The following is a 27,583-nucleotide window of genomic DNA, read 5'->3' as shown; positions in this document are numbered from 1 at the left end:
CTGGGCTTATTTCACTGTACAATTTTTTATAAACCCATATTAAATTTGTACTACCTTTAGGCAAATATGTATGCATTTCGTATAGGCTGAATCTATTCCTCAGAAATTTTCCATAATGTCAAAACGGTTCCACTACCACACTGTTTGGACAGTATGATGGCCCGAGTGCCACAGAGCAAGTAGCAGGACACACAGACCTCTCTTGATGTAGACAGACATTTTTTCACGCAAGACAAGAACAATAAACAAAATGGCACTCATAACAAGCAGTACGGCGTGGTACGAATGATAAACAACAACAGGTACAAGAACTTACATTATGTGCTAACAACTAACATGAACATGAACCTGAACAATGACCAACAGCATTTTACAACCATGCAACCATAGATGAAACAAAGAAGAAGGTGCAGGTGTGTGCACAAGGGGGTATGTCAGCAAACAAGGCAGTCACATAGAACACCATCAACAGTATACTCCAACTGAACGTGGCGGGCTCTATTACATGATCAGTGGGAAGTGAGCATACTGTGACAAACAGATTCCACTGTACCATTTTTTCATAAATCCATATTAAATTCCTAAGGTTGTTAATGGGGCTTGGAGACAGTATAGTTATCTATTTGTCAGAAATTTCCCATAATACCACATAAGTAGTGTACCTTGAGTATTAGCAGAGTAAGTTTGAACAGATTTCACTGTACCTTTTTAAATCCATTTTAAAATCATATTACCTATAGATGAATTAATGTATTCATTTCATAAAGGCTGAATTTGGATATCTATTTCTCAGAAATGTCCCATAATTCCAAAACAATTATATGAAAACATAAGAGTAGGAGCCTTTCGCTATCACCATTGCAAGTTTGGCCACATGTGGTCATGTAATTGTTTTGCCATTACTCACTAAAATACCTTAGTTATTACATCGTTGAGTCAAGAGTGATATTCTAATATTTGGTAGATGAGAAATAATCACGTATCGAACTGGCAAATTTCATGAGTTAAGTATTAAATCATTAATAAAATGTTTGGTGCTTTCTATTGCTTCAATACTGAGATAATAAGCCATATATACAGTTCATTACATAATGATAATTTCCATTAAAAAAAGTTATATATATGTATATCAGTGCCCAGAAAATCACACCTAATTTCCACCTTGGTATTCTTTGTAATGTCTCATCCATATAATGTTAATGGAAACAATTTGAGTGTGTCAAAAATTATAATCATAATATCTTCATATCTGTCAATATGGCATACCAAATGGATCTTTGTTGTATATAACTTTTAGTGTAACCTGTCTCATGTGAACATTTTTGTGAGATCTTAGCCATGTCACGACAGTAGATTTTAAATCTGCAGTGTAGAAAGAGTTTGCATCACAGAACGCATGCCTCAGGTAGCTAATCCAAATATCTCACCTTCAACAGACAGTGTTGCCCTAGACTTCAAGTCCTTCAACATGAAGACAACCTCCCCAGAGTCAGATGCAGTAACTCCTTTGATGGTCAGAGTATACTTGCGGCCTTTGCTGCTGATCTGGAAACGTCCTCCACTAGTTACAAGTTGGCCTTTCAAGGTCCAGGAACATGCATCTGAACTTTCTCGGGACAGGATACACTCAAACATGCAGCTCTCGCCTGCCTTAGCCTCCACTGATTTCAGGCGCTTGGTGATACCAATGCTGATGTCTGTGTTTAATAGTAAATAGCATATATGTAAATGAACAATTCACCTGGTGTTTTCCAACACAAAGTGACATGCATAACAAAAAGTAATTATTATTAGTCATATAAATGAAAAAATGACTAACATTTAGCAACATATGTAGGCAAATCTAATGTAATTTTCAAATGCATGTAATATGAAATACAATTTCATATTACCAGCAGTCCAGTCAGCCAAAATTAAAGGAATATAGAGTATTTGTGATCTGGTTATGAAGTACTTTGAATTTTTATATATTAATTTTATAATTTTATTATATTTTATCTTCCTTCCATCATACCTCTTACAGTAACTGTAGACTTTGTAAGGTCTGTGCCAAGATCACAGCTGTACTGTCCTGCATCCGCCTTCGTGATGTCATGGATAGTCAGACCCAGAATTCTGCCATCATGTAGGACTTCATACTTTTTGCCTACAGAGAGGACTGTACCATCTTTCCGCCAAATAGGAGACACCATGGGCTTTGAGGCTTCACAATTCAGGGTTACTGTGCCCTTTTCTTCTCCAATTACATCATCCAGCATCTTAAGGAAAATAGCCTTCTTTTCTACATTTCAGCCAATCAAAATTAAAAGATGAAACAAACATGAAACAAGCGCAAGATGGAATGTCAGCCAATAATGTCTCCTTTTATTATTACAGATTAATAGAATCTCAAGCCATCTACCTTTCACTTTCAGGCAGACAGTCTCCTTCTCTTCTCTAACTCTGAAGGTGATTATCCCTCCATCATGTGGTGTCAAGTTCTTCAAGGTGAGAGAATATATCTTGCCCACATGCTGGATGACATTAACTTCATTGCTGAAGAGTGGCTTGGCATTGAGGAACCACTGAGCTTCCTCATCAGCATAGTTCACCTCACAGGTAAATGCTGCATCACTACCCTCCTCAACCTCCACGTCTACCAGGGGTTTGGTGATCTGAACTTTACGCACTGTGGATTAAAATTCAGAGAATATGTAGCATCTGATGTATCAATTAAATCAATATTGATCAATATAGATGTTTTATTATTTTACTTAGCACCACTGCAAAGTAGCATGGAAGTGAAAAATAGAAACTGATCGAAGTACAAACATGTGATCCTGTCCCAGTTCCCCCCTTTAGCACTGCAGTTCCTGTATCTTTGCCCTGTTCCATGTTCTGTTCTCCATATCACTAATGATTCTCACTTCTTGTTTAGCCCTCATTAGCATTTACACCCCTTGTGTTTCTTTCACTCTTGGCAACATTGTTTCTGTGTCATGTTCATGTAGTGATTTCCAAGTTCGTCAGGTCTAAAAATTCCTGTCTATTTTCCTATTCTATTATTTGATTATGGTTATTAAATGCCTCTCACTGCTTATTTCTCTTTGCCACCCTCTGCTTTGTATTCTGATGATGATGTTTACATTTTAGCTAATAAAGATGTTAAACCACACTTGTGACTTGCCTCACCAACCTTTATGCTGCACGTCTGCTACAACATTAAAAAATCAGTTTGTTAAAGTAAATTAAATCATTTGTTGTGTTGAAACAAATCTTTGGAACATAAAACTAATTGCACAAAGACTGAAACATCACATTTTGACCCACTTTGACCCAGTTTTGACCGACCCCCAAACCCACATCTTGCACCTTCTGCTCTTACCTAAAACTGACAGATATCACCTACAAATATCTTCATGGCTTAGTCAATCATTCTAAGACATTCTAAATCACCTGTACCTTCAATAGTGAGCTTGGCCTTGCTTTCACAGCTCCCGACCTGGCAGCGATACACTCCAGCATCATCTGCATCCAATGCCTGAATTGTCAGCTGCACTTCAGAAGAGTTTTGCTTCATGATGTACTTGCAAGAACCTTTCAAGGCAGTCTGACCCTTAAACCAAGACACTTCTTTAGGAATAGCTGACAGTTTACATGTCAGCCTCACTGAGGCCTTCTCCTTGCCAGTCAGATCTTTGAGAGGTTCTACCACCTCGATGGGACGTTCTGTGGAGTAATTGATAAAGAGTTTTACATTACGGCATTTAGCAGATGCTCTTCTCCGGATTAGATTTGTTTTTTCTAGCTCTGAGGAACAAATTATTAATTGCATATGACAAATGGATATAGATGATGTGCCCTGTGGCTAGATTTTAAGGAATACAACATTAGAAGCAAATATCAAAAATATTTAAAAAAATGTTTTTAATCATACAGTAACCTTTGTCACTGAAATGAACAAGAAAGGTATCAAATGTATCTTCTGTGTCCAATTTCAAAGCAATCCCGTCAGACACTTTGTAAGAGCTAAGTAACAGTAAGTGACAAATCAGAGCACAGTAAATGTAAATCCCCAAAGTTAAGAAGCCATGTCACTGATGTTATTATTTAAAAAATTATCCATAACAAGTTAGGCTTGTTAAAATGCCTATCCCAAAAGTGCTTGTTTTGCTACTGTAACCAGAGAAGCTTACCCAACCTTTCACAGTGAGCTGTGCAGTAGATTTGCTTTTTCCAGCAGTGAACTGCATAGTGCCTGACATGGAGGACTTGGTTTTCTTGAACGTAAGCCGATGCATTGTTCCTTTCTTCTCCATTTCAATGTCACTGCTCTCCTTAAGATATTCTCCATTCAGGCTCCATTTCACTGGCTTGACTGTTTCCACACTGATTTCCACCTCAAAGTGAGCTGCAAATGGTTCTGTCACCTCCACTGCACTAAGCTCCTTCACAATGCTGATGGCCTGCTCTGGAGGTCACCATGACAATACAGTGCTATGTTAACAGTCACCAAACTTGTCAAAAGTGTTACATACATAATCTCAAGGACAAAGGATCAGTATACTTTCATATAATCAGGATTTGTTACTCTTAAGCAGATGCAGTAGTTACATACTCTCAAATGTACTCTCAAATAGAAGAATTGATATTAATATATGAAAACACATAAAACTTCACAATATTTAATTCAGAAAGACAAATGTAACATATGACAAAAACAACTATAAATGGGTAAATAACATTTTCATCCAACTCTGGCTTACTGTTAAAATTTTTCCCTATTAATTATAAAAATATCTTGTATTTACCCTCCACAAGCAGTTGACATGAGGTCTTGTCATCAGTGGCATCACATGTGTATGTAGCCTCATCATCAGAGTCCACGTCATTGATGGTGAGTTTACGGTAGACATCCTCACTGGATATGTCATGTTTTTTGCTGGGCTTGATTTCCTTTTTGTTCTTATACCATGTAACCTTGGCACTAGCTTGAGACACCTGACACTCTAAGTGTCCACGGTGTCTGTACATGGCAATTTTGTCTCTCAGTTTCTTTACAAATCTCACTGGTAGCTCTGTAATAATTATAAAGGCCTTAGAAAATCTAACACCACAAATTACTTGTTAGACAGTAATATAGTCCATTAGTTATAACATGTATATATGAAATTCACGCAACAGTCCGACACTGTGCACACTTTAAACCAACCTTTAACCTTTAGCATAGCAGTTGATGATGCTGTCTCAGCCTTAAACTTAATTTCACCTGCATCTTCAGCCTTCACAGATTTGAAGAGAAGAACATATGCTCTTCCTGTGAAATAATGTGATGTGTCAAAAAAGAATCAGAAGGGTAAAAACAGCAATCCCCTTGCATGTTTGTTTAACCAGAACCTCATAGAGTATACAGTATCTGTCATGGAACGCTCGCCTCTCACAAGTCACGTGGTTTGGCCCGCCACGTGCAGTGGGAGGGTCTTGTTTGTTTGTTTGTTGGTAACCACGCTTGCACACACCTGCACCGGGTTACTGTTTTGTCAGTGTATTTAAACCCCTGTCAAAGTGTGCAGATTGTCGGTCATTGTTTAGGTTCACATTGTTCATGGTGTTCATGTTAGTTGTAGTCGTACTCATGTTCACTGTTTATGTTATGTGAAAGTGCCATTGTTGTTTTCATTTTATGTTAATAAACGTATGTCCACGTCACAAGAGTCTGTGCATCCTGCTCCTCGCCCTGCGGTACTCGGGCAACGTTACAGTATCAATGATGCTTAATTTTCAAAAATTGATTTGTTGTTGATGAGAACTGGACTGACCTTCTTGTCTCATCTTGATTTTGTCACCAGGATTGAGTTTGACATCACCCTTATACCACTGGCCAACAACCTCCTCATGGGACACTTCACAGACAAACACTGCACTCTCCTTCTCCGTTACCTCCAGGTCCTGCAGATGCTTTATGACCTTAATATCTCTGGCTGTGGGAGACAAAAAAGAAGCACATTGGTAGAAAGCTGAGCATGAACATTGGTTTCCTCTGAACTGTTTCTGAAAACAACATTGTAGATGTGCCTGATGATTCAAGTAGCCAATGTTTCCCCATTTTCTTACCTTATGCTATTTGGAATAGCAACTTGTTACAATTAAGTTGTTTTTAAAGTAAAAATAAACCAGTTATTAGTCTCACCATGAACCATGAGCTTCGCTGAGGTGTTGTCGTCCTGTGTTTTGCATACATATTGGCCTTGGTCTTCATAAGTGCATTTCTGTATAAGGAGGCTACGCTTGTGGCCATGGGAATGCATAGCATATTTCTTTCCTGGTTTCAACTCATCCTCATCCTGTAAAACAGATTTCATACTTACATATACAGACTACTTAACACATAATCAAAGACTAGTCATGTTTTTGGGTAGGAATACGGCAGGGTATTTGATATTACACAGTATACTGATTTTTTGATATTTTTTTTTTACATAAATTAAATATAAATACCATGAACCACTTTACGTCAGCATTTACTCTGGACACTTCACACTCAAATGTGACTTTTTCCTTTTCTGGAGCTTTGACATCTTCTAGTGGTCTGATAAACTTTGCAGCAGGTTCTGTAAACAGACACAAGCCAGCTCTAATGTAAAGTCTGTTCCTATCCTCAGAAGTGAACAAAAATTACCCATGTGGTTTTCATTTGATAGGTGCAAATACCTGTGACTGTGAGTCTTCCAGAGGTATGGACACCTTCAGCTTGAAAAGAGATGGTGCCAGCATCCTCCATCTTTAGCTGGGACATGGTCAATGAGTGCTTATTGCCCAGAGCCATAATACGGATCTTGAGGCCTGCTCTCAGTTTCTGTCCATCCTTGCTCCAGGAACCCTCTACATCAGGCTGGGTAAGTTCAACCTCCATAGTCACTGTCTCCTGTTCATGGACTGTTATCTCCTTTAAGCCCTTGACTATCTCAATCTTCTTCACTGAGTACCCCCCAAAAAACAATAGACAGTGATTAAAGCTACTGATTACAGGTTTAATAATATCTTGGGTCAGTGACTGGAGGTTATATAACATATTCCCATTAGGGATACTGCAACATTACACAATGTAGTGTCATAATGTCAATCTGCCAAATTAGAGAGGCCTTGAGTTTTTAATGGCCCTGAATTAAATAAATAATGAATAAATAAAAATGATAAGACTTAAAGAGCATATTTACCATATTGAGAGTTCTAGTTATAGAGTTTCATATAATTATAGTTCCAGGGATTTTACTGCATGTAAAAATGTAATACACTTTAATATATATAGATCAGCACAATGCTTACTTTCTACTGTCAGTTTGGCCTGAGTCTTGTCATCTAGAGTTTCACATGAGTAGAGCCCTCGATCAGCATAGGTCACACTCTGAAGTATCAGAATGTGATTGGTGCCATCGAACTGAATCTTTAGATTGCCCCCAGGCTGCAGTACCACTCCATTCCTCATCCACTTAACCTCCCTGGATGGCCTGCTCAGTTCTACCTCCAGCTTCACTGTGTCCAGCTCTTGAACTGTTATGTTCTCCAACTTCTTCTTGAAGGTAACAGGAAGCTCTGCAGCAAATCCCCCATTTTGCAGAATTAAAATGCACACATTGTGTTATGTCAGATTCAAAGTCAAATTTATTTATATAGTGCTTTTTATAACAGCCGGTGTCACAAAGTAGCTTTACGCATGGCCGAGTCCAAGCCCACAGTGAGCAAGCCAAGGATGACATTAGCAAAGAAAAACTCCCTAGAGCAGGAGGAATAAACCTTGAGAGGAACCGAGACTTAAAGGTGGGGCCAGTGTCACCAGGTCACAGATTTCTTTTAATTGTTTTAGTTCAGTGGGAATGTAGTATTGCTGCTGTAATATCAAAACTTTTGACCAAGACCACTCACATAAAAAACGTTTGAAACAAGTTACTCTATTACTTTTAACATTATCCATTACTTATAATATTAATTTAGGCAGATTGTTGTCTTACGTTGCACTTGTAGAGTTGCTTTAGACACCTTCCCTTCTGCATCCACGCTGACCTCTCCTGCATCCTCTGCTGTGACTGCAGTGATAGTAAGAGAATGGCTGTTGCCCCCATGAGCAATCTTGAACTTCGACCCAGTGGTTACAGGCACATCATTCCACAGCCACCTCACACTCACATCAACAGGGGTGATGGAGCATTTAAAAATGGCATCCTTCCCTTCATTTGCAACAATGTTGCTCATCTTGGAAATGAACTTTACCAGTCGTGGAGCTGTAACAGCAAAATTTACCTCAGTTAATACTGAGAAACAGGCTAAAAGTTGGAAGGCTTACTTGATTACCTTTTTAATGATAAAATTTTGAAAATGATAAAAATGGATGGCTTTCATACTTGCTTACAAAACCCAGTAGCTTAACCACTCTGTTTAAGAGCAGTAAAACTCACTCTTAGTTGTGATCTTGGCAATGGTCTTATCATCTTTGCATTCACAGCTGTACTCTCCTTCATCTTCCCGTGCTACAGAGGACACATTCAGCAAACGTCGAGCTCCATCAGCATGGATGGTATACCTTCCACCAGGCTTAATTTCCTTGCCATTATGTCTCCAGACCACATCACCTACAGCTCTGTTCAGTTGGCAAGACAGAATGATATTGCCCTCCAGGGCTACAGATGTTGGCTCTAACCCAACCACAAACTTTAGTGGAGCTTCTGTGAGGAAGAATATAGGAAAAAGAGTAACAACAGCTGACTAAATTGAGAAATACTAATGACACATGATGCATGAAACTTGCCATTTCTGTCTGACCTTTTATTTGAACTTTGAATTCCATCTTGTCACCAGCCATCTGACACATATAAGTGCCACTTTCCTTTGCTTCACAAGACTTAATGATGAGGGCACGAGAGAGACCTTCTGTTTTCATTTCATACCTATCACCCTCTTTCAGTTGTACTCCATCCCTGAACCAGCTAACACTAGCATTTTCAGATGTCACCTCAGTATTCAGACTAATGTTCTCACTTTGTTGCACCACTACAGTTTCCGTCACTCCAGGTTTCCTCTGGAATTTAGCAGAAACGTCTACAGAAGGGAAATCAGAAAGATTTAGGATACAGTTAAATTTCACAAGTTTTTAAAGATTTTTTCAAAGATGCATTATCCTAAATAAACAATCATAATTCATCAATCAGTGCACCTGGAACCAAAACCACTGTTCTGTCAACTGTCTCGATACTTAAGACACAATAAGTATCTGAAAAATGTACAACCTCCCATAAATAAATCTTAACATTTAAAATCTCTTATGTCAGTGTTAAGCTATACTGTAAGTATTAACACCAGATTTTCATTGTTCCAGTAGTACAATGTTTCATGTGATGCATTAACTTGTTCATGATGCATTAACTAGTTCATGTGATGCATTAACTAGTTCATGAACAATCACATTAAAGACAATACACAAAATACAAACAGTAAATATACCTGCCACAGAAACCTTAAAGTCCATCTTCTCATTGCCCAATACACAGGTGTATTCTCCACCATCCTTCTTCTCCACACTGTCCAGCACCAGTTGACGACTTTTACCCTTTGCCTCTATTTGGACAGTCTTGCTGAAATTCAGCTGCTTGCCATCTTTATACCATTTCACCTCAGTCTTGGAATCAGACACTTCACAGCTAAGTGTGGCTTTTTGAGAGACAGATACCCTCACTTCTTTCTGAAAGGAGTCCTTGTTGGTGAAGGCTGCTTGAGTTTCTGAAGGGATTGAATTAACATGTAAATAAACACTATTCACCACCATAGAATATGTGTATCTACTAAGGAGATAATATATAGTGCTTTAATTAAAAATAATATTAATAATTAATAATATGTTTTATTCAATAACAGGTTTAAAAAGTGTCTGAATGATAAAAGATTTCAGTACAATCAAGATCATAATATTAAAAAGAAATTAAATTAAAAACAAAACTTAAAGGGCAAAATTAAAAAACAATATAAAAATACAAATAGAAAACAAGATAAAATACAATAAAATGGTAGAATAAAAACTTAATTAAATGCAATATTTAGGATTTAATCATTCTTAAAATTTAAGAATATTTGCTAAGTGCTAAGACTATTAATCACTCTTAGGTTTTTAGAGAACTCCAGAGCTTGTCAATAGAATAACCTGATTCTTCCTCCTCACCTTGGCATAACTACATAAGTTATTTTTGACATGTGTCTAAAGACACACCTTTTTCAAGGGATACTTGAGCCCATGGCTGCAGTTTACATTTTATGGCGTTTAGCTGAAACTTTTATCCAAAGCAACTTACAATTACTAAATACTGACAATTTGAGCAGTTGAGGGTTAAGGGCCTTGCTCAGGGGTTCAACTCACCTTGGCAGTGATGGGGCTTGAATTGGTAACCTTCCAATTACAAGTTGAACACCCCAACCACTGCCCACTGGTTTAAACCGTGGCCAACATTGCGATGCAGAACTCTAAGTGAAGGCCTATAGAATCATTATCAGTTTATTACCAACCACATTTCCTGTCTCTTAAATCTTTTTTTTATTAGCACTAAGGATTCTGTCAAATCTAATGATAGGTTTTTTCAAGGCTTAATTTATTTTTGGTGGAAATTCTATATCCTATGTAATTCTGTCATAGATCATAATTCAGCTTCTCTGTGTGTTACATAAGGACATTTTGACTTGTAGGCAAAAGCAACAGTACACTGTTCCTATAGGCAAACCTCAAAAAGTGCATAGGGTCCCCTCACCTGACAAGGGCTCCTCTAATGACAGTAAGGATGTAATATTTTATTATAGATAACCCTAAGGTACATTTCCAAGGAGAGCATAGTACCACAATAATTTGTGATGTTCATGGAATAGTGTGGCTGGCCATGTCATCAAGTGTAACAAAGAGCTACTGTTTTTTTGTCTGTAAACGTTAGCCATGATACAGATGTCACAGCAGCAGACAAGGTGGCTTCAAATTACGATTACTCTTTGGGAGCTGAAAAATTAATACAAAAATGTGCTGAGAGTGAGATGAGACAACATGAGGCATGTGTGACTAATGTAAATCATCAGTATATTCTCTTTTCTAATTAAAGTGTAAAAATGCTTCAGTAAACCTTCCACAGCAGCATTATGCTAGCTAGCTTTCTATCATCAGGTACATCTGAAATGGCTCAGTACTCCCTATATAGTGTAGCCTGATAACACGACCTTTGTAGGTCATGACATTTTGGGTACTACACTCCACGTAGTGCACAATATACAAAATACATGGCATTTTGTGTTTCAGTAATCAGTTTCTTGTAGATAAATTGTTAATATCATAGATATCCCAAAGTCAAGTTTTACTTAGGACAAAGGGAAGGCCAAGACTGGCACTGATTATGTGTAAACTACGTCTCTCTGGATAAAAAAAACCTGCAAATTTATCATTTATCAAATTTATCTAATATTGTTGCTTCAATCTCATTACCTATCCTTGCCAGATTAGACTACAAATGAGTTGACATGACTTGTAATGTGTTTGAAGGATTACAATAATGCTAGCTTCAGTGTTGCCAACTACTTTCAAAGGAAAGTAACTAAAGCCTGCTTGAAAAGTTGCTAAATGCTACTGTATGACACCATGACATAATAAGGGTTTTTTTTGAGGGGGGGGGGGGGGTTTCAGACTCCGAACCAGTAGGAAATAGTGACTGAAACATGGCCCATTAACACTACATGTTAACCAGGAGTCATTTCCAAGTTGCTGCACTGCACTGCTAAAATTAAAATTTTAGAACTGCAGCATAATGAGACAATCACCATACACATAATTTTAAGACAATATTAGAAGTTAAACTATCTTTTTTTTTTTCCTTTCACACAGCGCACAGAGTAATAACGGTCAAAATGATCAAATTAAATTATATATACACAGCTCATTCATGTCAGCTGACATACAGACTAAATGTGCTGCTCCGCCTCTCTGCCACTCACTGAACAGAGTAGATACAGAGAGGTGTGTCTCTCACTGATGGTGCAGTACTGGCAACTCTCCTCAATGCAAAGTAGCTAAAGTTTGTCCAAAAAACTTGTTAGATTTGTTGCTAAGTGATTTTTTGAAAATAAGACACTAAAGGGGTCAGAAAATTGTTAAATCTTATGACAACATTGCTATTGTCTAGAGTAAATGAGTTCACAACCTCGAGATAGACAAATAGAAGACCTTAAGGATTTTGACTTGTTGGAAATGGCCCAGTGGCCCAGTCTAGCGTATACACGTTGGTTTCTGACCTTTTTTTAGTGAATATAAAATGGATTTATCACATGCAAATTGTATCATAAATTATTTTTAAAAACACCACTCTTGTTTACTTTGCCTATCTTCCATATTTATTAACAATTGTAAATTTGGTTGTTGTCTGTACTTTTAAGAGAAAACCCTTAAAAGAAAATGCATCTGTCACGGACTGCTCCTCTCCCCACTAGTCACGTGGTTCGGCCCGCCACATGCAGTGGCAAGTCATTGTATTTTGTCTTGTTTGTAGCCATACCCTCCTTATTAGCATAGACCTGCACATGGTTTAGTGTTGTTTGTCTATATTTATTTAAACCCCTGCTGGTGTGATGTGGTAATTTATTACATTTTTTAATGACAAGATTTAAAATATGAAGATAAAACTAATTGCACATCCTCTGTCTCTTAATGTGCAAATACATTTTGGCAGCTGCCTGGTTACCACAAATGACCAATTTTTCTACAACTTGTCTTGAGATGCTAATATCTTTGTTAAATACTCCATGTGTATTCTAATTACTAAATCCTTCACATGTATACAAGATCCATTCCCACCTCATTTACTCAAAGAACTACTGACAATTAGTATAGAACCTATGCTTAATACAATTAGCGGATATTAAAGTATGAGTTCTCTCCTGGGTTATGTCTTATTTGACAGATTGTTATTAATTTGTCCTTGGACATAATGAATGTTCTGAATGAATGAATTTTTCTTACAAAACACAGTGTTCCACAAGGTTCATTACTAGTGCTTAATTATTCTCATTATATATGCTGCTGTTAAACACAATTACTCGTAAACATGGCATTAGCTTCCATGGCTAATCCTTACAAGAGTCCTGTTCTTTCAGCACTGGCTCCCAATTAAATTACACATTAACTTTAAAATGTTTATTTATAAAGCGCTAACTCATCAGGCCCCAGAGTGAAGTCATTGTATACTATATCTCACCTCCCCTATTGTTTGCTCAAAATGCAGGGTTTCTCATAGTTCCTAGAATTTCAGCCTTTACATTGTATGAGCCTTCTCATATAAAGCCCCTCAGTTATGGGACAGTCTTCTGGCTTTAAAGCCTATATTAATTTGGGACTGAGACACACTTTCAATTTTTAGATCCATTCTAAAGACTTGCTTATTTATCTTGTGGGTAACTTCCTATATATAAAGGTAGAGATCCTGGGGAACCTGGTCATAGAGTTTTCTGGTAACCTAAGGTGCTGATGGTGTCATCCAGCCATTTCATTAGTTCCCTCAGGTTTGTGATGATGTGTGTAGAGTTCAATGTGTCAGAGAAGCTCAGGACTGTGGTCATCTTTTGGCCCTTTATTTTAGTTATGATGCCACAGGTAAATTTGCTGGAGCTACATGCTGACCACGAGCATGTCTACTGAATATATACTGAATATGTACTTTTGATTTGACTTAAATGAACACAAATTTGTCAATGTCAGTAATTTTAAAAAGTGTCATTTAAAACAATGATGCAAAATAGCTATGTTAATAAACAAGAAAAACAAATATTTATTAAAACTAACAAAATAGCAAGGAGAGATCTTCTTAAAGCAAAAATATTCTATGGACATTTGAAATGGGTCTATACCTGGAGGACCTTCCACCTGAACCTTAAAGACCATCTTCTCATTCCCCAATAAACAGGTGTATTCTCCAGCATCTTTCTTCTCTACACTGTCCAACAGTAGTTGGCGAATTTTGTCCTTTGTCTCCATGTGTACAGTCTTGCTGGAGCTCAGCTGCTTGCCATTTTTATACCATTTCACCTCAGTCTTGGAGTCAGAAACTTCACAGCTCAGTGTGGCTTTCTGAGAGACAGTTACTTTCACCTCTCTCTGATAGGAGTCCTTGCTGGTGAAAGCAGGTTGTGTTTCTGTTGGGGGCACATTACAGACAATTAAGCCACAACTAATTTTATGAAAAAGCTCTAAACAAATGGAGAATTCTAAAAATAATGATTAACAGGTCTTAGCAAAATAAGAGTTCATTAGAATGCATAAACACAAACATATAACAGTGATAAACACAATATAACACACAAATATATAAACACAAATATATCAAATGTTGCTTCAGGGATAAATACATGCACTGTTAGACTGGCAGCAGCTGGCATTTGTTTATTTCTAATGGGTGGTGGATAGAGAGAATATTCAACTTTTGAAATTGTTCCATACCTGGAAGACATCATCTGCCTAATGTTCAATTAGGATGCATTTACTGTTTCCCAGTTAATGAACAATTTAGGACAATACAAACATGCAAACAGTAAACTTGCCTGCCACAGACATCTTAAAGACCATCTTCTCATTCCCCACTTCACAGGTGTATTCTCCAGCATCCTTCTTCTCCACACTGTCCAACACCAATTGACGACTTTTGCCTTGTGCCTCCATGTGGACAGTCTTGCTAGAGCTCAGCTGCTTGCCATTTTTATACCATTTCACCTCAGTCTTGGAGTCAGAAACTTCACAGCTCAGTGTGGCTTTCTGAGAGACAGTTACTTTCACCTCTCTCTGATAGGAGTCCTTGCTGGTGAAAGCAGGTTGTGTTTCTGTTGGGGGCACATTACAGACAATTAAGCCACAACTAATTTTATGAAAAAGCTCTAAACAAATGAAGAATTCTAAAAATAATGATTAACAGGTCTTAGCAAAATAAGAGTTCATTAGAATGCATAAACACAAACATATAACAGTGATAAACACAATATAACACACAAATATATAAACACAAATATATCAAATGTTGCTTCAGGGATAAATACATGCACTGTTAGACTGGCAGCAGCTGGCATTTGTTTATTTCTAATGGGTGGTGGATAGAGAGAATATTCAACTTTTGAAATTGTTCCATACCTGGAAGACATCATCTGCCTAATGTTCAATTAGGATGCATTTACTGTTTCCCAGTTAATGAACAATTTAGGACAATACAAACATGCAAACAGTAAACTTGCCTGCCACAGACATCTTAAAGACCATCTTCTCATTCCCCACTTCACAGGTGTATTCTCCAGCATCCTTCTTCTCCACACTGTCCAACACCAATTGACGACTTTTGCCTTGTGCCTCCATGTGGACAGTCTTGCTAGAGCTCAGCTGCTTGCCATTTTTATACCATTTCAGCTCAGTCTTGGAGTCAGAAACTTCACAGCTCAGTGTGGCTTTCTGAGAGACAGTTACTTTCACCTCTCTCTGATAGGAGTCCTTGCTGGTGAAAGCAGGCTGTGTTTCTGTTGGGGGCACATTACAGACAATTAAGCCACAACTAATTTTATGAAAAAGCTCTAAACAAATGAAGAATTCTAAAAATAATAATTAACAGGTCTTAGCAAAATAAGAGTTCATTAGAATGCATAAACACAAACATATAACAGTGATAAACACAATATAACACACAAATATATAAACACAAATATATCAAATGTTGCTTCAGGGATAAATACATGCACTGTTAGACTGGCAGCAGCTGGCATTTGTTTATTTCTAATGGGTGGTGGATAGAGAGAATATTCAACTTTTGAAATTGTTCCATACCTGGAAGACATCATCTGCCTAATGTTCAATTAGGATGCATTTACTGTTTCCCAGTTAATGAACAATTTAGGACAATACAAACATGCAAACAGTAAACTTGCCTGCCACAGACATCTTAAAGACCATCTTCTCATTCCCCACTTCACAGGTGTATTCTCCAGCATCCTTCTTCTCCACACTGTCCAACACCAATTGACGACTTTTGCCTTGTGCCTCCATGTGGACAGTCTTGCTAGAGCTCAGCTGCTTGCCATTTTTATACCATTTCACCTCAGTCTTGGAGTCAGAAACTTCACAGCTCAGTGTGGCTTTCTGAGAGACAGTTACTTTCACCTCTCTCTGATAGGAGTCCTTGCTGGTGAAAGCAGGTTGTGTTTCTGTTGGGGGCACATTACAGACAATTAAGCCACAACTAATTTTATGAAAAAGCTCTAAACAAATGAAGAATTCTAAAAATAATGATTAACAGGTCTTAGCAAAATAAGAGTTCATTAGAATGCATAAACACAAACATATAACAGTGATAAACACAATATAACACACAAATATATAAACACAAATATATCAAATGTTGCTTCAGGGATAAATACATGCACTGTTAGACTGGCAGCAGCTGGCATTTGTTTATTTCTAATGGGTGGTGGATAGAGAGAATATTCAACTTTTGAAATTGTTCCATACCTGGAAGACATCATCTGCCTAATGTTCAATTAGGATGCATTTACTGTTTCCCAGTTAATGAACAATTTAGGACAATACAAACATGCAAACAGTAAACTTGCCTGCCACAGACATCTTAAAGACCATCTTCTCATTCCCCACTTCACAGGTGTATTCTCCAGCATCCTTCTTCTCCACACTGTCCAACACCAATTGACGACTTTTGCCTTGTGCCTCCATGTGGACAGTCTTGCTAGAGCTCAGCTGCTTGCCATTTTTATACCATTTCACCTCAGTCTTGGAGTCAGAAACTTCACAGCTCAGTGTGGCTTTCTGAGAGACAGTTACTTTCACCTCTCTCTGATAGGAGTCCTTGCTGGTGAAAGCAGGTTGTGTTTCTGTTGGGGGCACATTACAGACAATTAAGCCACAACTAATTTTATGAAAAAGCTCTAAACAAATGAAGAATTCTAAAAATAATGATTAACAGGTCTTAGCAAAATAAGAGTTCATTAGAATGCATAAACACAAACATATAACAGTGATAAACACAATATAACACACAAATATATAAACACAAATATATCAAATGTTGCTTCAGGGATAAATACATGCACTGTTAGACTGGCAGCAGCTGGCATTTGTTTATTTCTAATGGGTGGTGGATAGAGAGAATATTCAACTTTTGAAATTGTTCCATACCTGGAAGACATCATCTGCCTAATGTTCAATTAGGATGCATTTACTGTTTCCCAGTTAATGAACAATTTAGGACAATACAAACATGCAAACAGTAAACTTGCCTGCCACAGACATCTTAAAGACCATCTTCTCATTCCCCACTTCACAGGTGTATTCTCCAGCATCCTTCTTCTCCACACTGTCCAACACCAATTGACGACTTTTGCCTTGTGCCTCCATGTGGACAGTCTTGCTAGAGCTCAGCTGCTTGCCATTTTTATACCATTTCACCTCAGTCTTGGAGTCAGAAACTTCACAGCTCAGTGTGGCTTTCTGAGAGACATATACCCTCACCTCCTTCTGATAGGAGTCCTTGTTGGAGAAAGCATCTTGAGTTTCTAATGGGAACATTGAGCATTGTGGACATTTATACATAAACCTTTTGCAAAGCTCTAAACTACCAATTTTCAACATGAAGCTTGCAATGTCTGACCCCCTGTTTAATAAAAATGTTTTTGTTTGTTTCAATAACAAAAGAAAAACCTGCAGAACCAATGAAAGTGTTCTATTAGCACAAGACTATTTCTAAATAAACTCACTGGTGATCAGATTAATTTTTGTAAAAGTACAAGCTTTAAATGAAAGTCACTACAAAACACTTTGGTATCATCTGGTTAATTATTTGGCTGAGTTAAAAAAGTGATGTCCTGCTTAGTAGCCTGCTAAAGGATAGATATAGTCACTGTTGGGGGTTAAAATTATGTGGGCCAGACAAAGAAAATAACAGTTAAACAAATACAGGCAAAAAATTAGTGCAAAGGATTTGTGAAAAAATGAGAGTCTTAGAGATGAGTGTAGGTAAGTACAGTAAGAAAAGCGGACTAAAATTGCCATGATCAACAGAGCTAGGGACCCTTTCTGATTTGTCTCTATTAAACTTATTGGACATGAAAAATGTACAAATTAAAAAAGCTATTTTGATACTGGCCATGGGAATTTAAAACCCACCTACTTCAAGTATCAGGTCTCTCAATATAGGTAATTTTGGAAAATCTTATATTGCCGCACAGTGAGAGCTACTTAAAAATTGGCCTTGGTGGTGAAAATAGTCAAGTACAAAGTTTCCTTAGTACAAGTTTCCTTAGTACAGGACCCTATCAATCCTGAAAACAGTTTGGAAGTAGTCCTAATATTTGAATGAGCAAGCCTGATTAACTGCTCACCAGGTGAATCGAAGTACTGATATTGTACATGTAGCAACTTTAACGATGAAGCTACCATTGCAAAAAATTCTGAAGTTCCAGCACCAGACAAGCATACATTTTTATAATTCTAATCAGGATCAGGAAGAATCTATAGGCTTAATAAGCAATGACATGTTCTGTAGCTAGACTTTATAGACATCAGTGTAAAATAACTTACAAGCCTAGCACTTACTAGCTTCAAGTTCTCCTGTTGTTATTATCACAGTTGCCTGTTATAATGTCGATTTTGATATATCTGGAATTAACTGATGATTCTACAAGATGTAATCTTGGTGTCATCGGGATACCTGATTTGTTTGAGAGCATGTGATCCATAAAAAGAAATTTAACATAGAATATTTTACCCCAAGACAGACTTTTGTTCTCTTGATAGCTTTTACTCGCTAGCTAGGTTGCTCAGGGTACAAATCGGTTAAAAAAAAAAAAAAAAAAAAAAAAAAAAAGTGGTAATGGATCATCTTTCTTAAGAGTAAAGGGATTAAAATGTAATTAAAGTTCAGATGTCAAACTGACAATCTCAAATCTTTCATTTATTTTCAAGATCCTAGAAAAAGCTGTATCTCAACAGCTAAACTCATCTGAATCAGAACCGGATACATGAAGTCTTTCAATCAGGGTTTAGGCCTAATCACAGTACGGAAACAGCACTAATTAAGGCAGTTAATGACCTGTTGTTGGCTTCTGACCAGGGTCAAAAATGTTGATGGCATTAGGGGAATAGCCCTTTCCTGGTTTCATTAAAAATGTAATAAAATTTAATTAAAAAACATCTATAAAGTTGAACTTAAACAAACTACAGCAGAGACTTTTCATACCTGCCACATGAATCTTATAGACCATCTTCTCATTCCCCACTTCACAGGTGTATTCTCCAGCATCCTTCTTCTCCACACTGTCCAACACCAATTGACGACTTTTGCCTTGTGCCTCCATGTGGACAGTCTTGCTAGAGCTCAGCTGCTTGCCATTTTTATACCATTTCACCTCAGTCTTGGAGTCAGAAACTTCACAGCTCAGTGTGGCTTTCTGAGAGACAGATACCCTCACTTCCTTCTGATAGGAGTTCTTGTTGGTGAAGGCTGCTTGAGTTTCTGGAGGAAGAATTATCAAATGATCACTGGGCACATTGGGTGAGGCAATAAAAAATTATCACTGGGTGAAGCAATAAAAACAAGACACAAAGTTTCTGAACTGTTATACATAGACACAGCATAGGACACATGTTTTGGATATGAGTGTTTTGTTGGTGTTGGAAAATGTGAAATAATCTGTTTAAGACAAAATTAGACACTTTAAGATAAAAAATATATAAAAACCACCATGCCCTGCAAAACTGCTCTTTTTGCACTTATATGACCCTATTTGCACTGTTAACTGTGTGTTCATTGTTAGTTTGTCAGCCTTAGTATTAATCCACATATGGGTCTGCAGTGTTTTTGACATATCAGATTAGTTCTTTTCATTTGTGTTTTTATTATCAGACTAATTAGCACTAATTTTACCTTTTATTTTGACCTGGAATGTGATCTTGTCCACTGTCGTCTCACATGAATAGCGTCCCTCATCGCTCTGCTTGGCTCCTTTGATAACCACCTTTCTCTGCGTCCCTTGGGACACAAGGGTCGTTCGCTTGTCCTCTGCAATCTCTTTGTGCTCTTTCTTCCACACAACAGTAGTTCTGGGGGATGCCACCTCACAGCTCAGCAACACATCACCCATAACAGGAGAAACCTCTTGGGGCTGAGTTCTCGACTTGTTCACAAACTTAGCTGGCTCATCTGTAAAAGGAAAAAGGGGGCATTAACAAACAACTATTCTGAAAATTTGCCTTTAGATTCCCATGAAATTATTTAAAAAAAGAGTTGTGTGGGGTAAAAACGGGATGATTTAAAGAAGAGTTTTATAGGATGTTGTGTTTGAGAAAGGCACTACATAAATCAAACTTCTTTTCTTCTTCTTATTCTTATTATTATATATTTCATAGAAAAGCCATACAGTGCTCAACTATGTTTCTTATACAAAAAGTATGATCCTCTGTAATTACAAGTGTTTAACCAAATAATTTACAAACATTTCAACAAGTTTTGCAATGATAATAAATCAGTTAATCAAATGTAAAAGAAATGTAGAAATGTGTAAACACTTATGAAATATATCACAATATCAAATATAAATGAACCCATAACTAATAGTGCGTCCATTTCTCAGAATGAAGTCTCACAAGTGAGTATTCCATTTGAACATGCATGTGCTTGAGTGTAATTGGGCATGTATGGGAATGCACTGAAGATAAGGATTTCAGAGCAGGTAAATCTTGAATGATTTCATGAAACTTGTGTGTCCACTAATAATATATTCTTAAATTACCTTTGAGAGCAAGCTGGATGGACATCCTATCACCATTACACACACATTCATAAATCCCTGCATCATCACTGGTCACATTGTGAATTGTCAAGATGCGTTTACGATCCACACTTGAAGCCTCATACTTCTTGCCCATCCTCAGTTCCTTGCCATTCTTCAGCCAGGAGACCTATGGCCCACAATAAATTTGTTAGTTCTAAAAAGTTCTGAAATTAAAACTTTGTCATTTTTGTTTTGTAATTTGAAATTTTCCCAACGCAATTGCAGGAAACAATTGGGCATTTTCTGTACTTTAAAATATATTTATTTAAAAAACAACAATTTCAACCCCCAGGTGGCATTTCAAGAGCAGTTTCTGGATCACTTACTGTGCCCTCTATTCCCACTTCCAGTAATTAGGCTTAAATAACACAGGCATAAATGACCTAACTTCCATTAGGTGTCCAATTTGGAAGCAGATATATTTTTGTTCACTTTTTGTTTAAAATCGTGTAAAAATAATAATAATAATAATAATAAACAAACAATAACAAATCATTAAAAAATAAATTTAGTTACTTTTATCTCTGTATTGAAAAATGTTTAATTTCAATTTATTATAAATGGAGTAGTATAGCAAAACAAAACATTTATGAGTACATATTTTCATTACTGGAAGTCTGGTTTTATGTAGTCTTATTATACAAGCTGTGGGTGCAGAGTCTAGTAAATAAGTAATGGTTATGACTAAAGTAGTCATAAATACAATGTGGCAATTATTTTTTGGTTTTATGTGATTAACCAGTTAAGTGATTGCCTGCTAATGGCACTCTTATAAATATGACAAAATACAGACTGGAGATTGGGAAAGCTATTTATAAATGAGATTCAAGGTAGGGTTTGTGACCAAGATTGACCAAACAGGATTTCTTTTAACAATTACTAAATCTTTTAACATTCACACTACAGGATTAGTATGAACATTTTTATAGGGCAGCAAAACTGTCAAAACCAACCAAAAATAATGCTTGCAGCAATGTTAGTAGAAAATCTCCATTTTATTTGCCTACAATAAGATTACTCTATTATCCCAGTGTTCCAGCTCTGGAACAAAAATGCTAATTTGAAACTGACAGCACAAAAGACATGGAGCTTAGATTTGACCCATATGTCCAAATTAATGATGCAATGTATATTTAGACAATTAAATTGCTGCAGATTTCTCACTTTTGAGGCACATAGTCTTTTATAAACAAAAGGCAACATAAATTCTCACCTGGATGCTGGCATCTGACACTTCTGTGTGCAGCTGGGCAGATGAGTGAGCAATGAATGTAAACACCTCTGTATTTGAAAATTTTTTGGTAAAATGAGCAGGAGCACCTAAAATGGTAAAACAATGAAATCATGAAGAAAGTGTAAAGGCTTATTATATGCACATATTTAGAGAATTTCTAAAGAATGACTCTTTACACATAGACCTTCAATTTAGCACTTAATAGTAATTCTCAAGATGCTAATCTGGTTATGCTATGACATTTAAATCTGGAATATATGCGGGCATTACTTCATGAAAAACAACAGGAACAGAATCATGTTCAGAAGCAACAATTAATTAGCCATGGCCAAGCAGTAAGACTCTGGATAGCAGTACTGTTTAGGTGTTTACCGAACAGAGATCAATACTGTTTAATACTGTTTAATGAACAGCAACTCTCGATTCTCTAGATAGGTGAAGAGAAAAGTCACTAGAAAGCCTTAGGCCTGCTAGGCCTGTAAAGAAGACACTATGTGACTGCCAAAGCCCCACCCCACAATGAGTTACATGTTCTTACGCTTTACACTGAGATTGCAGATGCTCTCTGATCCTCCACCCACAAATTTGACCTGGGCGCCATCAAGTGCGGTGGTGACCTCTCGGATGACAAGTGTGTGGGTGGTCTTACTACGAGTGATGAGGTACTCTGCCCCACTCCGGATTAATTGGCCATTTAGGGTCCAAATGCCAGAGCACACAGCAGACAACTCCACAGAGAAAGTGGCTTCCTCACCACAGAGGGTACTGCAGTTTAACAGTCCTCTCTTTATTGATCCTGTGGGTTCTGAGCAAAGAGATACAGCATATGCATTACAAACAGAATCTTACATCTACGTTTCATGTTCATAATGCCCTTTGCAATAATGGTAGGAAGAATAATGCATGTACTATTCAGTCCACTCACCAAGGTAAAATGTTCCAGGGACCTCCAGATATGCACTTTGACCAAAGTCGTTGACCGCTGAAATATGGAATTGGTAGCTGCCTTCCTCGGTGATATTGTTGATGGTACATTCACTGTTAGACACGGTTTCTGTGTCCGTGGCTCTAACCCAGGTTGGAGTGCCCACCTTCCTCTTCTCCACAACATAACCATTGATGGGCACAGGTCGCTCGCTATCCGGCCGTGACCAGTGTAGTGTGATGGAGGTGTCGGTCTTGTTACATGTTGTTGGGTTCACTGGGGGGTCTGGGGGATGCTTTCTTGGTGCTGAGATACAAAACATGACCTACATGATCAGGCCAAAGCTATACACTGAGACTGCACACTGGTAAGAGGGATACTGCCCATAGTATCGCCCTATATTTTGCGTTTACAACTGCATGCAGAAATTAGAATGCTATTCATTTTCTACAGGACAGAAGCCTCCGAAATTCATTGTTTGATAATGTTCTGAAATGTCTTAAATAATCCACAAATGCACAAATGAAAATCTCGATGTTAGCAACAATACTTATATTTACTAGTATAGTATTTTTATTACTATAATAATACTATATATTATACAATAATATAGTAGTATTACCAATAGTTACTGTGGACAGCAGTAACTCTCAGTTCTCAGCAGGAAAACGCATCTACTAAATGTGCAAATATAAATCTAATTCATGTTGTATGGGTTGTAAGAAATGTCAATGGAAATTATGTTTCTGACATTAATATTGTCTCACCAGTAACAGTAAATCGAGTGGAGGTCTTACAGTCTCCAGCAACAAAAGCCACCTCGCCCGAGTCCTCTGCGGTGCAGTCATGGATGGTAAGGGTGTACTGGTTGAGTGTGCGGCCAGTGGTGATCCTGGAATCCTCCTTCAGTTTCTCTCCATTCCTGGTCCAAAAAGCATCATCCACAGGTTGCTCCAGCTCTACACAGAAGATCACTGTGTCGCTCACAGGCACAACTGTCCTCCTTGGTAGCTTCTTGGTGATGTTGCCTGAAAATGGAGACAAACACTGTAAACATTACACTTTACATTGTAAAATTTTACCCTGTGACAGAGCAACTGAATTAATGAATGGTGTGCTGCACCAGATGGCTGATATTCCACAAGAACTACAGTCATAACCTCTCAGAACTAGCTGATGGGCAAATGCAGCCCAAAAGAGAGAAACAAAACCACCTGCCCATGATAGAGCCAGATTTTTAGGGATATATCAAAGCAAATCTCCTCCCATCACTATACCCAGAACAGTGAGCTCAGCCACGGTGCGGCTTCCCTCCTCCATCTCGCAGATGTAGACAGCATCGTCGTTGGTCGTGACGTTGTGGATGGTAAGGCGGCGCAGTGTGCCCTCCTCGTCCATGCGGTACTTTGCGTTCTGCCGCAGGCGCGTCTCTTCCATGAACCAGCTTGTTTGCATAGCTGCCATAGGGACCTCACAGTGCAGCAGGGCCGACTCTTTCTCCTTCACTTCCACGTCCTGCAGCTTCCTTTTAAAAGGCACCTTTGGCTCTGGAGCACAAAACGCAGCAAAATTGCACAGTGATATTTAACAAATGTTTCAAAGTGTGCTTTTATATACACAAAATGTGTGACAAATACCTTAATACTGCATGTTTATATTTAGGATGCCAAACATTGATTATGGAAAAAGTTTTGTATAAGGATTTTCTGGATCTTATTGGTCAGCTAATTTCTCAGGATTTAAAATTATTTTAACTTTAAATTTAAAATGACAAAATATTCTTTGATCTACTTATCAAGGTTATACTCATTTGACAACTTTACAGAGCATTTGAAACAGTTGTGATGAGCACCATGTTGGTAAATCATCACAGGCCCCCAGTGGCTGGGACTTCTGGCTGGCATTTGCTTGAGGAGTGAGTTTCTGTGACCTTTACACAACTTGCTTACTGCATCATAATTGAAGTTAAGGAACTGAAACTGCTAGAACAGCTATAACCAAATGCACATAATTTTCAGTCAAACCTTTTTTTGAGCCTATATGTTGATCTTGCTGATACTTCTCGGTCACTGAAATATTAGTCTGACCATGAACTGTTATGATACACTTTTCAATGTTTACTCGGAAAATTACAAGCACTGAGGCCTGACTGGAGTTGCTATTACCTATTCTAAATTACTGGGGGTGACTCAACACCTGCAAAAACAGCTGCTATGTGAGCAATGCCAGAATTCTACTATGATGTGACTATGCTGGAATATGTGCTTAAAAGTTTGCTTTAAAACATGAACAGCTAAATGTTTATGGTCCAATTCCTAGTGACAAAGCCTTGGAGCCCCCAAACCAGCTTTTTATTTCTAACAAATAACACTTTAAAATGTTCATTTGGAATCAAAACAGATATATTCATTTATGAGGTAAACAGCAAAATGTTTATGGTCTGTTTAATAGGGATTGGAGTACATAGTCTTGAAAAAGACAAAAAAAAATGGAAAGACAATCTAAAAATCAAAGGGTTCAGATTATGTCAAAGCATGGATCAAATCTTTGAATGACATTATTGTGAAGAAAACTAAAAGAAAATAAGGCATGTCTGTCAAAACAGGCAGCAAATATATTAATTTGAAATACTTTTGTTATAATTCCTATATCTATACTAGTTAGCCTCAATCTATGATTGTAATGGGGCTCAAACCTAGGTCAGATAGGTGAAGGCACCAACAGCCTACTGGGTGAGCTACCACGTTTTAATAATGGTAGGCCCGTGTGCAAAACAGTTAGATTTAAGAACAGGTAAAACCAAAGAAGTTGGGGGGGGGGGGGACAACAACAACAACAACAACAACAGGTGGGGAGTTGGACCCCGGCCCCTTTGCTGCGAGGCAAACAAACTCCCGCTGGACTGCGGTGGCCATCAAAATGACCTGCACGTATATCGCGCTTAAAAGGATGGAGGACGACAAAACGAGAGGAAAAACTAAAAGGGAGAACAAAGGACGCAACGGGAAGAATGGGAGCCCCGATGCACTGGGGAAAACCAAACTAAAACTTCCCAAACAAAACCAGAAAACAGGGAGGAACTTTAATGGCTAAAGGGAGCCTTGGGAGAGAGAGACAGACTTGAGAGGGAAATCTGGAGAGGGGAGGGGACGTGTAAAAAACACAGACACCCTCGCAGAGCAGAAGAGAGGTGTGGCACAAGGGCTCACAGACCTCAATACCCAAACGTTACCGGCTAGGAGCTTGGCTCAAAACTTTAGCAAAGACACAGCACTGACTGCCTGAGTCACTGGGCTTATATAGATCTAGCCAAGCTGTTTGTCATCAAGCCTGATTAGTAGTGTGCCTGACTCGCGGCCTCCCTCTGGTGGCTGGAGAGGGCCTCGGCCTAGTGCCAACCCTTATAATGATTTGTGCCTGATCTAATTATGTGTTTATGGGGGGAGTTGATATAGGCATACGAATGTCAGTTAAATGTCATTTCAACACTTAACACCTCTACATAACACCTAGTATGTACACACTGTAAGGTTTTTAGTATGTCAAAACAAAACAAAAAATCTTAGTATTCCAGTAACATTCTGATTGAGCTTCAAAAGTGAACCACTGCTCCAAGAAATAAAATCATATCATTCATAAAAACGCCATCTATGAGGAAAAAGAGCAACGTTCCTGTTTTCAGAGATAACACCAAAACCTAACACTGTGAAAACAGATGACAACACTATGAGAACATTAGTTCTAAAACACTATTAGAACTAAAAGCTGACACAGACAAAAAAATGAAAATAAGAAAAAAACTAATTTGTTGACATCCATACAGTAACATACATAAATGCATAAAAAGACATAAATATCTTACTGGGCTACTCTTACTAAAACAGGGTACCGGACTAAAACTGCAGGAGGTCAAAGAGAATAAAGGCGAAAAACCTTTATAGTAGGTGATGCTGTACTGTCATGTACTTTAAGAACATTCTGGACATTGTCAATATCATTGCAACAAAAAGTTAAATTGCATGAGTTGATTCTAAACATCAGTATTGCACAGAATAGTTGCAGGATGATTATTCATCAGCTTAATTTTTTTATATTTGTATTTTTTAATAATTTTTTATATATGGTATTAGTATACAGATTTTCTTTCATAATGCCATGCATCCTAACAGGTTTTGCTTTGCAGCATCACATACGCATTGCCACACCAGTGTGAGCATCCAGGTCTTTTCTGTTTTTATAACCCCCTTTTTCACCCAAACCCACATTGTGATTTCTTTATTATTTTATAAGTCTTATTAAATGTTAACTTGGTTCCAAACAAAGTTACAATGGTGGTTAATGAACTCTAGTTTCTTAAGTATGTAGCTTGGTGAGTCTTCCTTCTGCCAAAACTTAAAGGCTACCTCAGACTCTCAATCCAATGTCCTTTATATGCATAAGAGTGCAGTGAAAGAATATGGTTCTTTTCTGGTCAGTGATTGCAAGCAGTTAGCAGCCCAGTGCAAAACTCTGTAGGTAAACCATTTCTATTTACAAAGACAACACTTTAGATATGCAGACTATAT

General features: G+C 37.7%; 1 protein-coding gene across 10 annotated transcripts in view; it reads right to left on the bottom strand.

The window, feature by feature from the left end:
* The window catches only part of obscnb (obscurin, cytoskeletal calmodulin and titin-interacting RhoGEF b), a 98,763-nt gene that overhangs the window by 68,014 nt on the left and 3,166 nt on the right, over nucleotides 1-27,583 (bottom strand). For all 10 annotated transcript variants that reach the window (XM_081695858.1, XM_081695857.1, XM_081695860.1 and 7 more), the window contains exons 3-32: nucleotides 24,296-24,565; nucleotides 23,786-24,046; nucleotides 23,019-23,324; nucleotides 22,632-22,898; nucleotides 22,073-22,179; nucleotides 20,818-20,986; nucleotides 19,953-20,228; nucleotides 19,266-19,541; nucleotides 17,308-17,583; nucleotides 16,627-16,902; nucleotides 15,946-16,221; nucleotides 15,265-15,540; nucleotides 14,584-14,859; nucleotides 13,894-14,178; nucleotides 9,475-9,750; nucleotides 8,797-9,072; nucleotides 8,433-8,699; nucleotides 7,989-8,258; nucleotides 7,306-7,572; nucleotides 6,691-6,957; nucleotides 6,478-6,590; nucleotides 6,170-6,323; nucleotides 5,799-5,960; nucleotides 5,192-5,296; nucleotides 4,791-5,057; nucleotides 4,181-4,450; nucleotides 3,442-3,708; nucleotides 2,402-2,668; nucleotides 2,015-2,281; nucleotides 1,428-1,697 (exon numbers count right to left, since the gene is read on the bottom strand). In XM_081695858.1, the coding sequence (XP_081551984.1) occupies nucleotides 1,428-1,697; nucleotides 2,015-2,281; nucleotides 2,402-2,668; nucleotides 3,442-3,708; nucleotides 4,181-4,450; nucleotides 4,791-5,057; nucleotides 5,192-5,296; nucleotides 5,799-5,960; nucleotides 6,170-6,323; nucleotides 6,478-6,590; nucleotides 6,691-6,957; nucleotides 7,306-7,572; nucleotides 7,989-8,258; nucleotides 8,433-8,699; nucleotides 8,797-9,072; nucleotides 9,475-9,750; nucleotides 13,894-14,178; nucleotides 14,584-14,859; nucleotides 15,265-15,540; nucleotides 15,946-16,221; nucleotides 16,627-16,902; nucleotides 17,308-17,583; nucleotides 19,266-19,541; nucleotides 19,953-20,228; nucleotides 20,818-20,986; nucleotides 22,073-22,179; nucleotides 22,632-22,898; nucleotides 23,019-23,324; nucleotides 23,786-24,046; nucleotides 24,296-24,565 (7,362 nt within the window). The remainder of the gene's footprint in view (nucleotides 1-1,427; nucleotides 1,698-2,014; nucleotides 2,282-2,401; nucleotides 2,669-3,441; nucleotides 3,709-4,180; nucleotides 4,451-4,790; nucleotides 5,058-5,191; nucleotides 5,297-5,798; nucleotides 5,961-6,169; nucleotides 6,324-6,477; nucleotides 6,591-6,690; nucleotides 6,958-7,305; nucleotides 7,573-7,988; nucleotides 8,259-8,432; nucleotides 8,700-8,796; nucleotides 9,073-9,474; nucleotides 9,751-13,893; nucleotides 14,179-14,583; nucleotides 14,860-15,264; nucleotides 15,541-15,945; nucleotides 16,222-16,626; nucleotides 16,903-17,307; nucleotides 17,584-19,265; nucleotides 19,542-19,952; nucleotides 20,229-20,817; nucleotides 20,987-22,072; nucleotides 22,180-22,631; nucleotides 22,899-23,018; nucleotides 23,325-23,785; nucleotides 24,047-24,295; nucleotides 24,566-27,583) is intronic.

This window comes from Electrophorus electricus, chromosome 14, assembly GCF_041902795.1.
Source record: "Electrophorus electricus isolate QZ-2024a chromosome 14, ASM4190279v1, whole genome shotgun sequence".
Lineage (NCBI taxonomy): Eukaryota > Metazoa > Chordata > Actinopteri > Gymnotiformes > Gymnotidae > Electrophorus > Electrophorus electricus.
The sequence above is the reverse complement of the archived record's forward strand: the minus strand, read 5'-3'. Positions and strand labels throughout refer to the sequence as shown.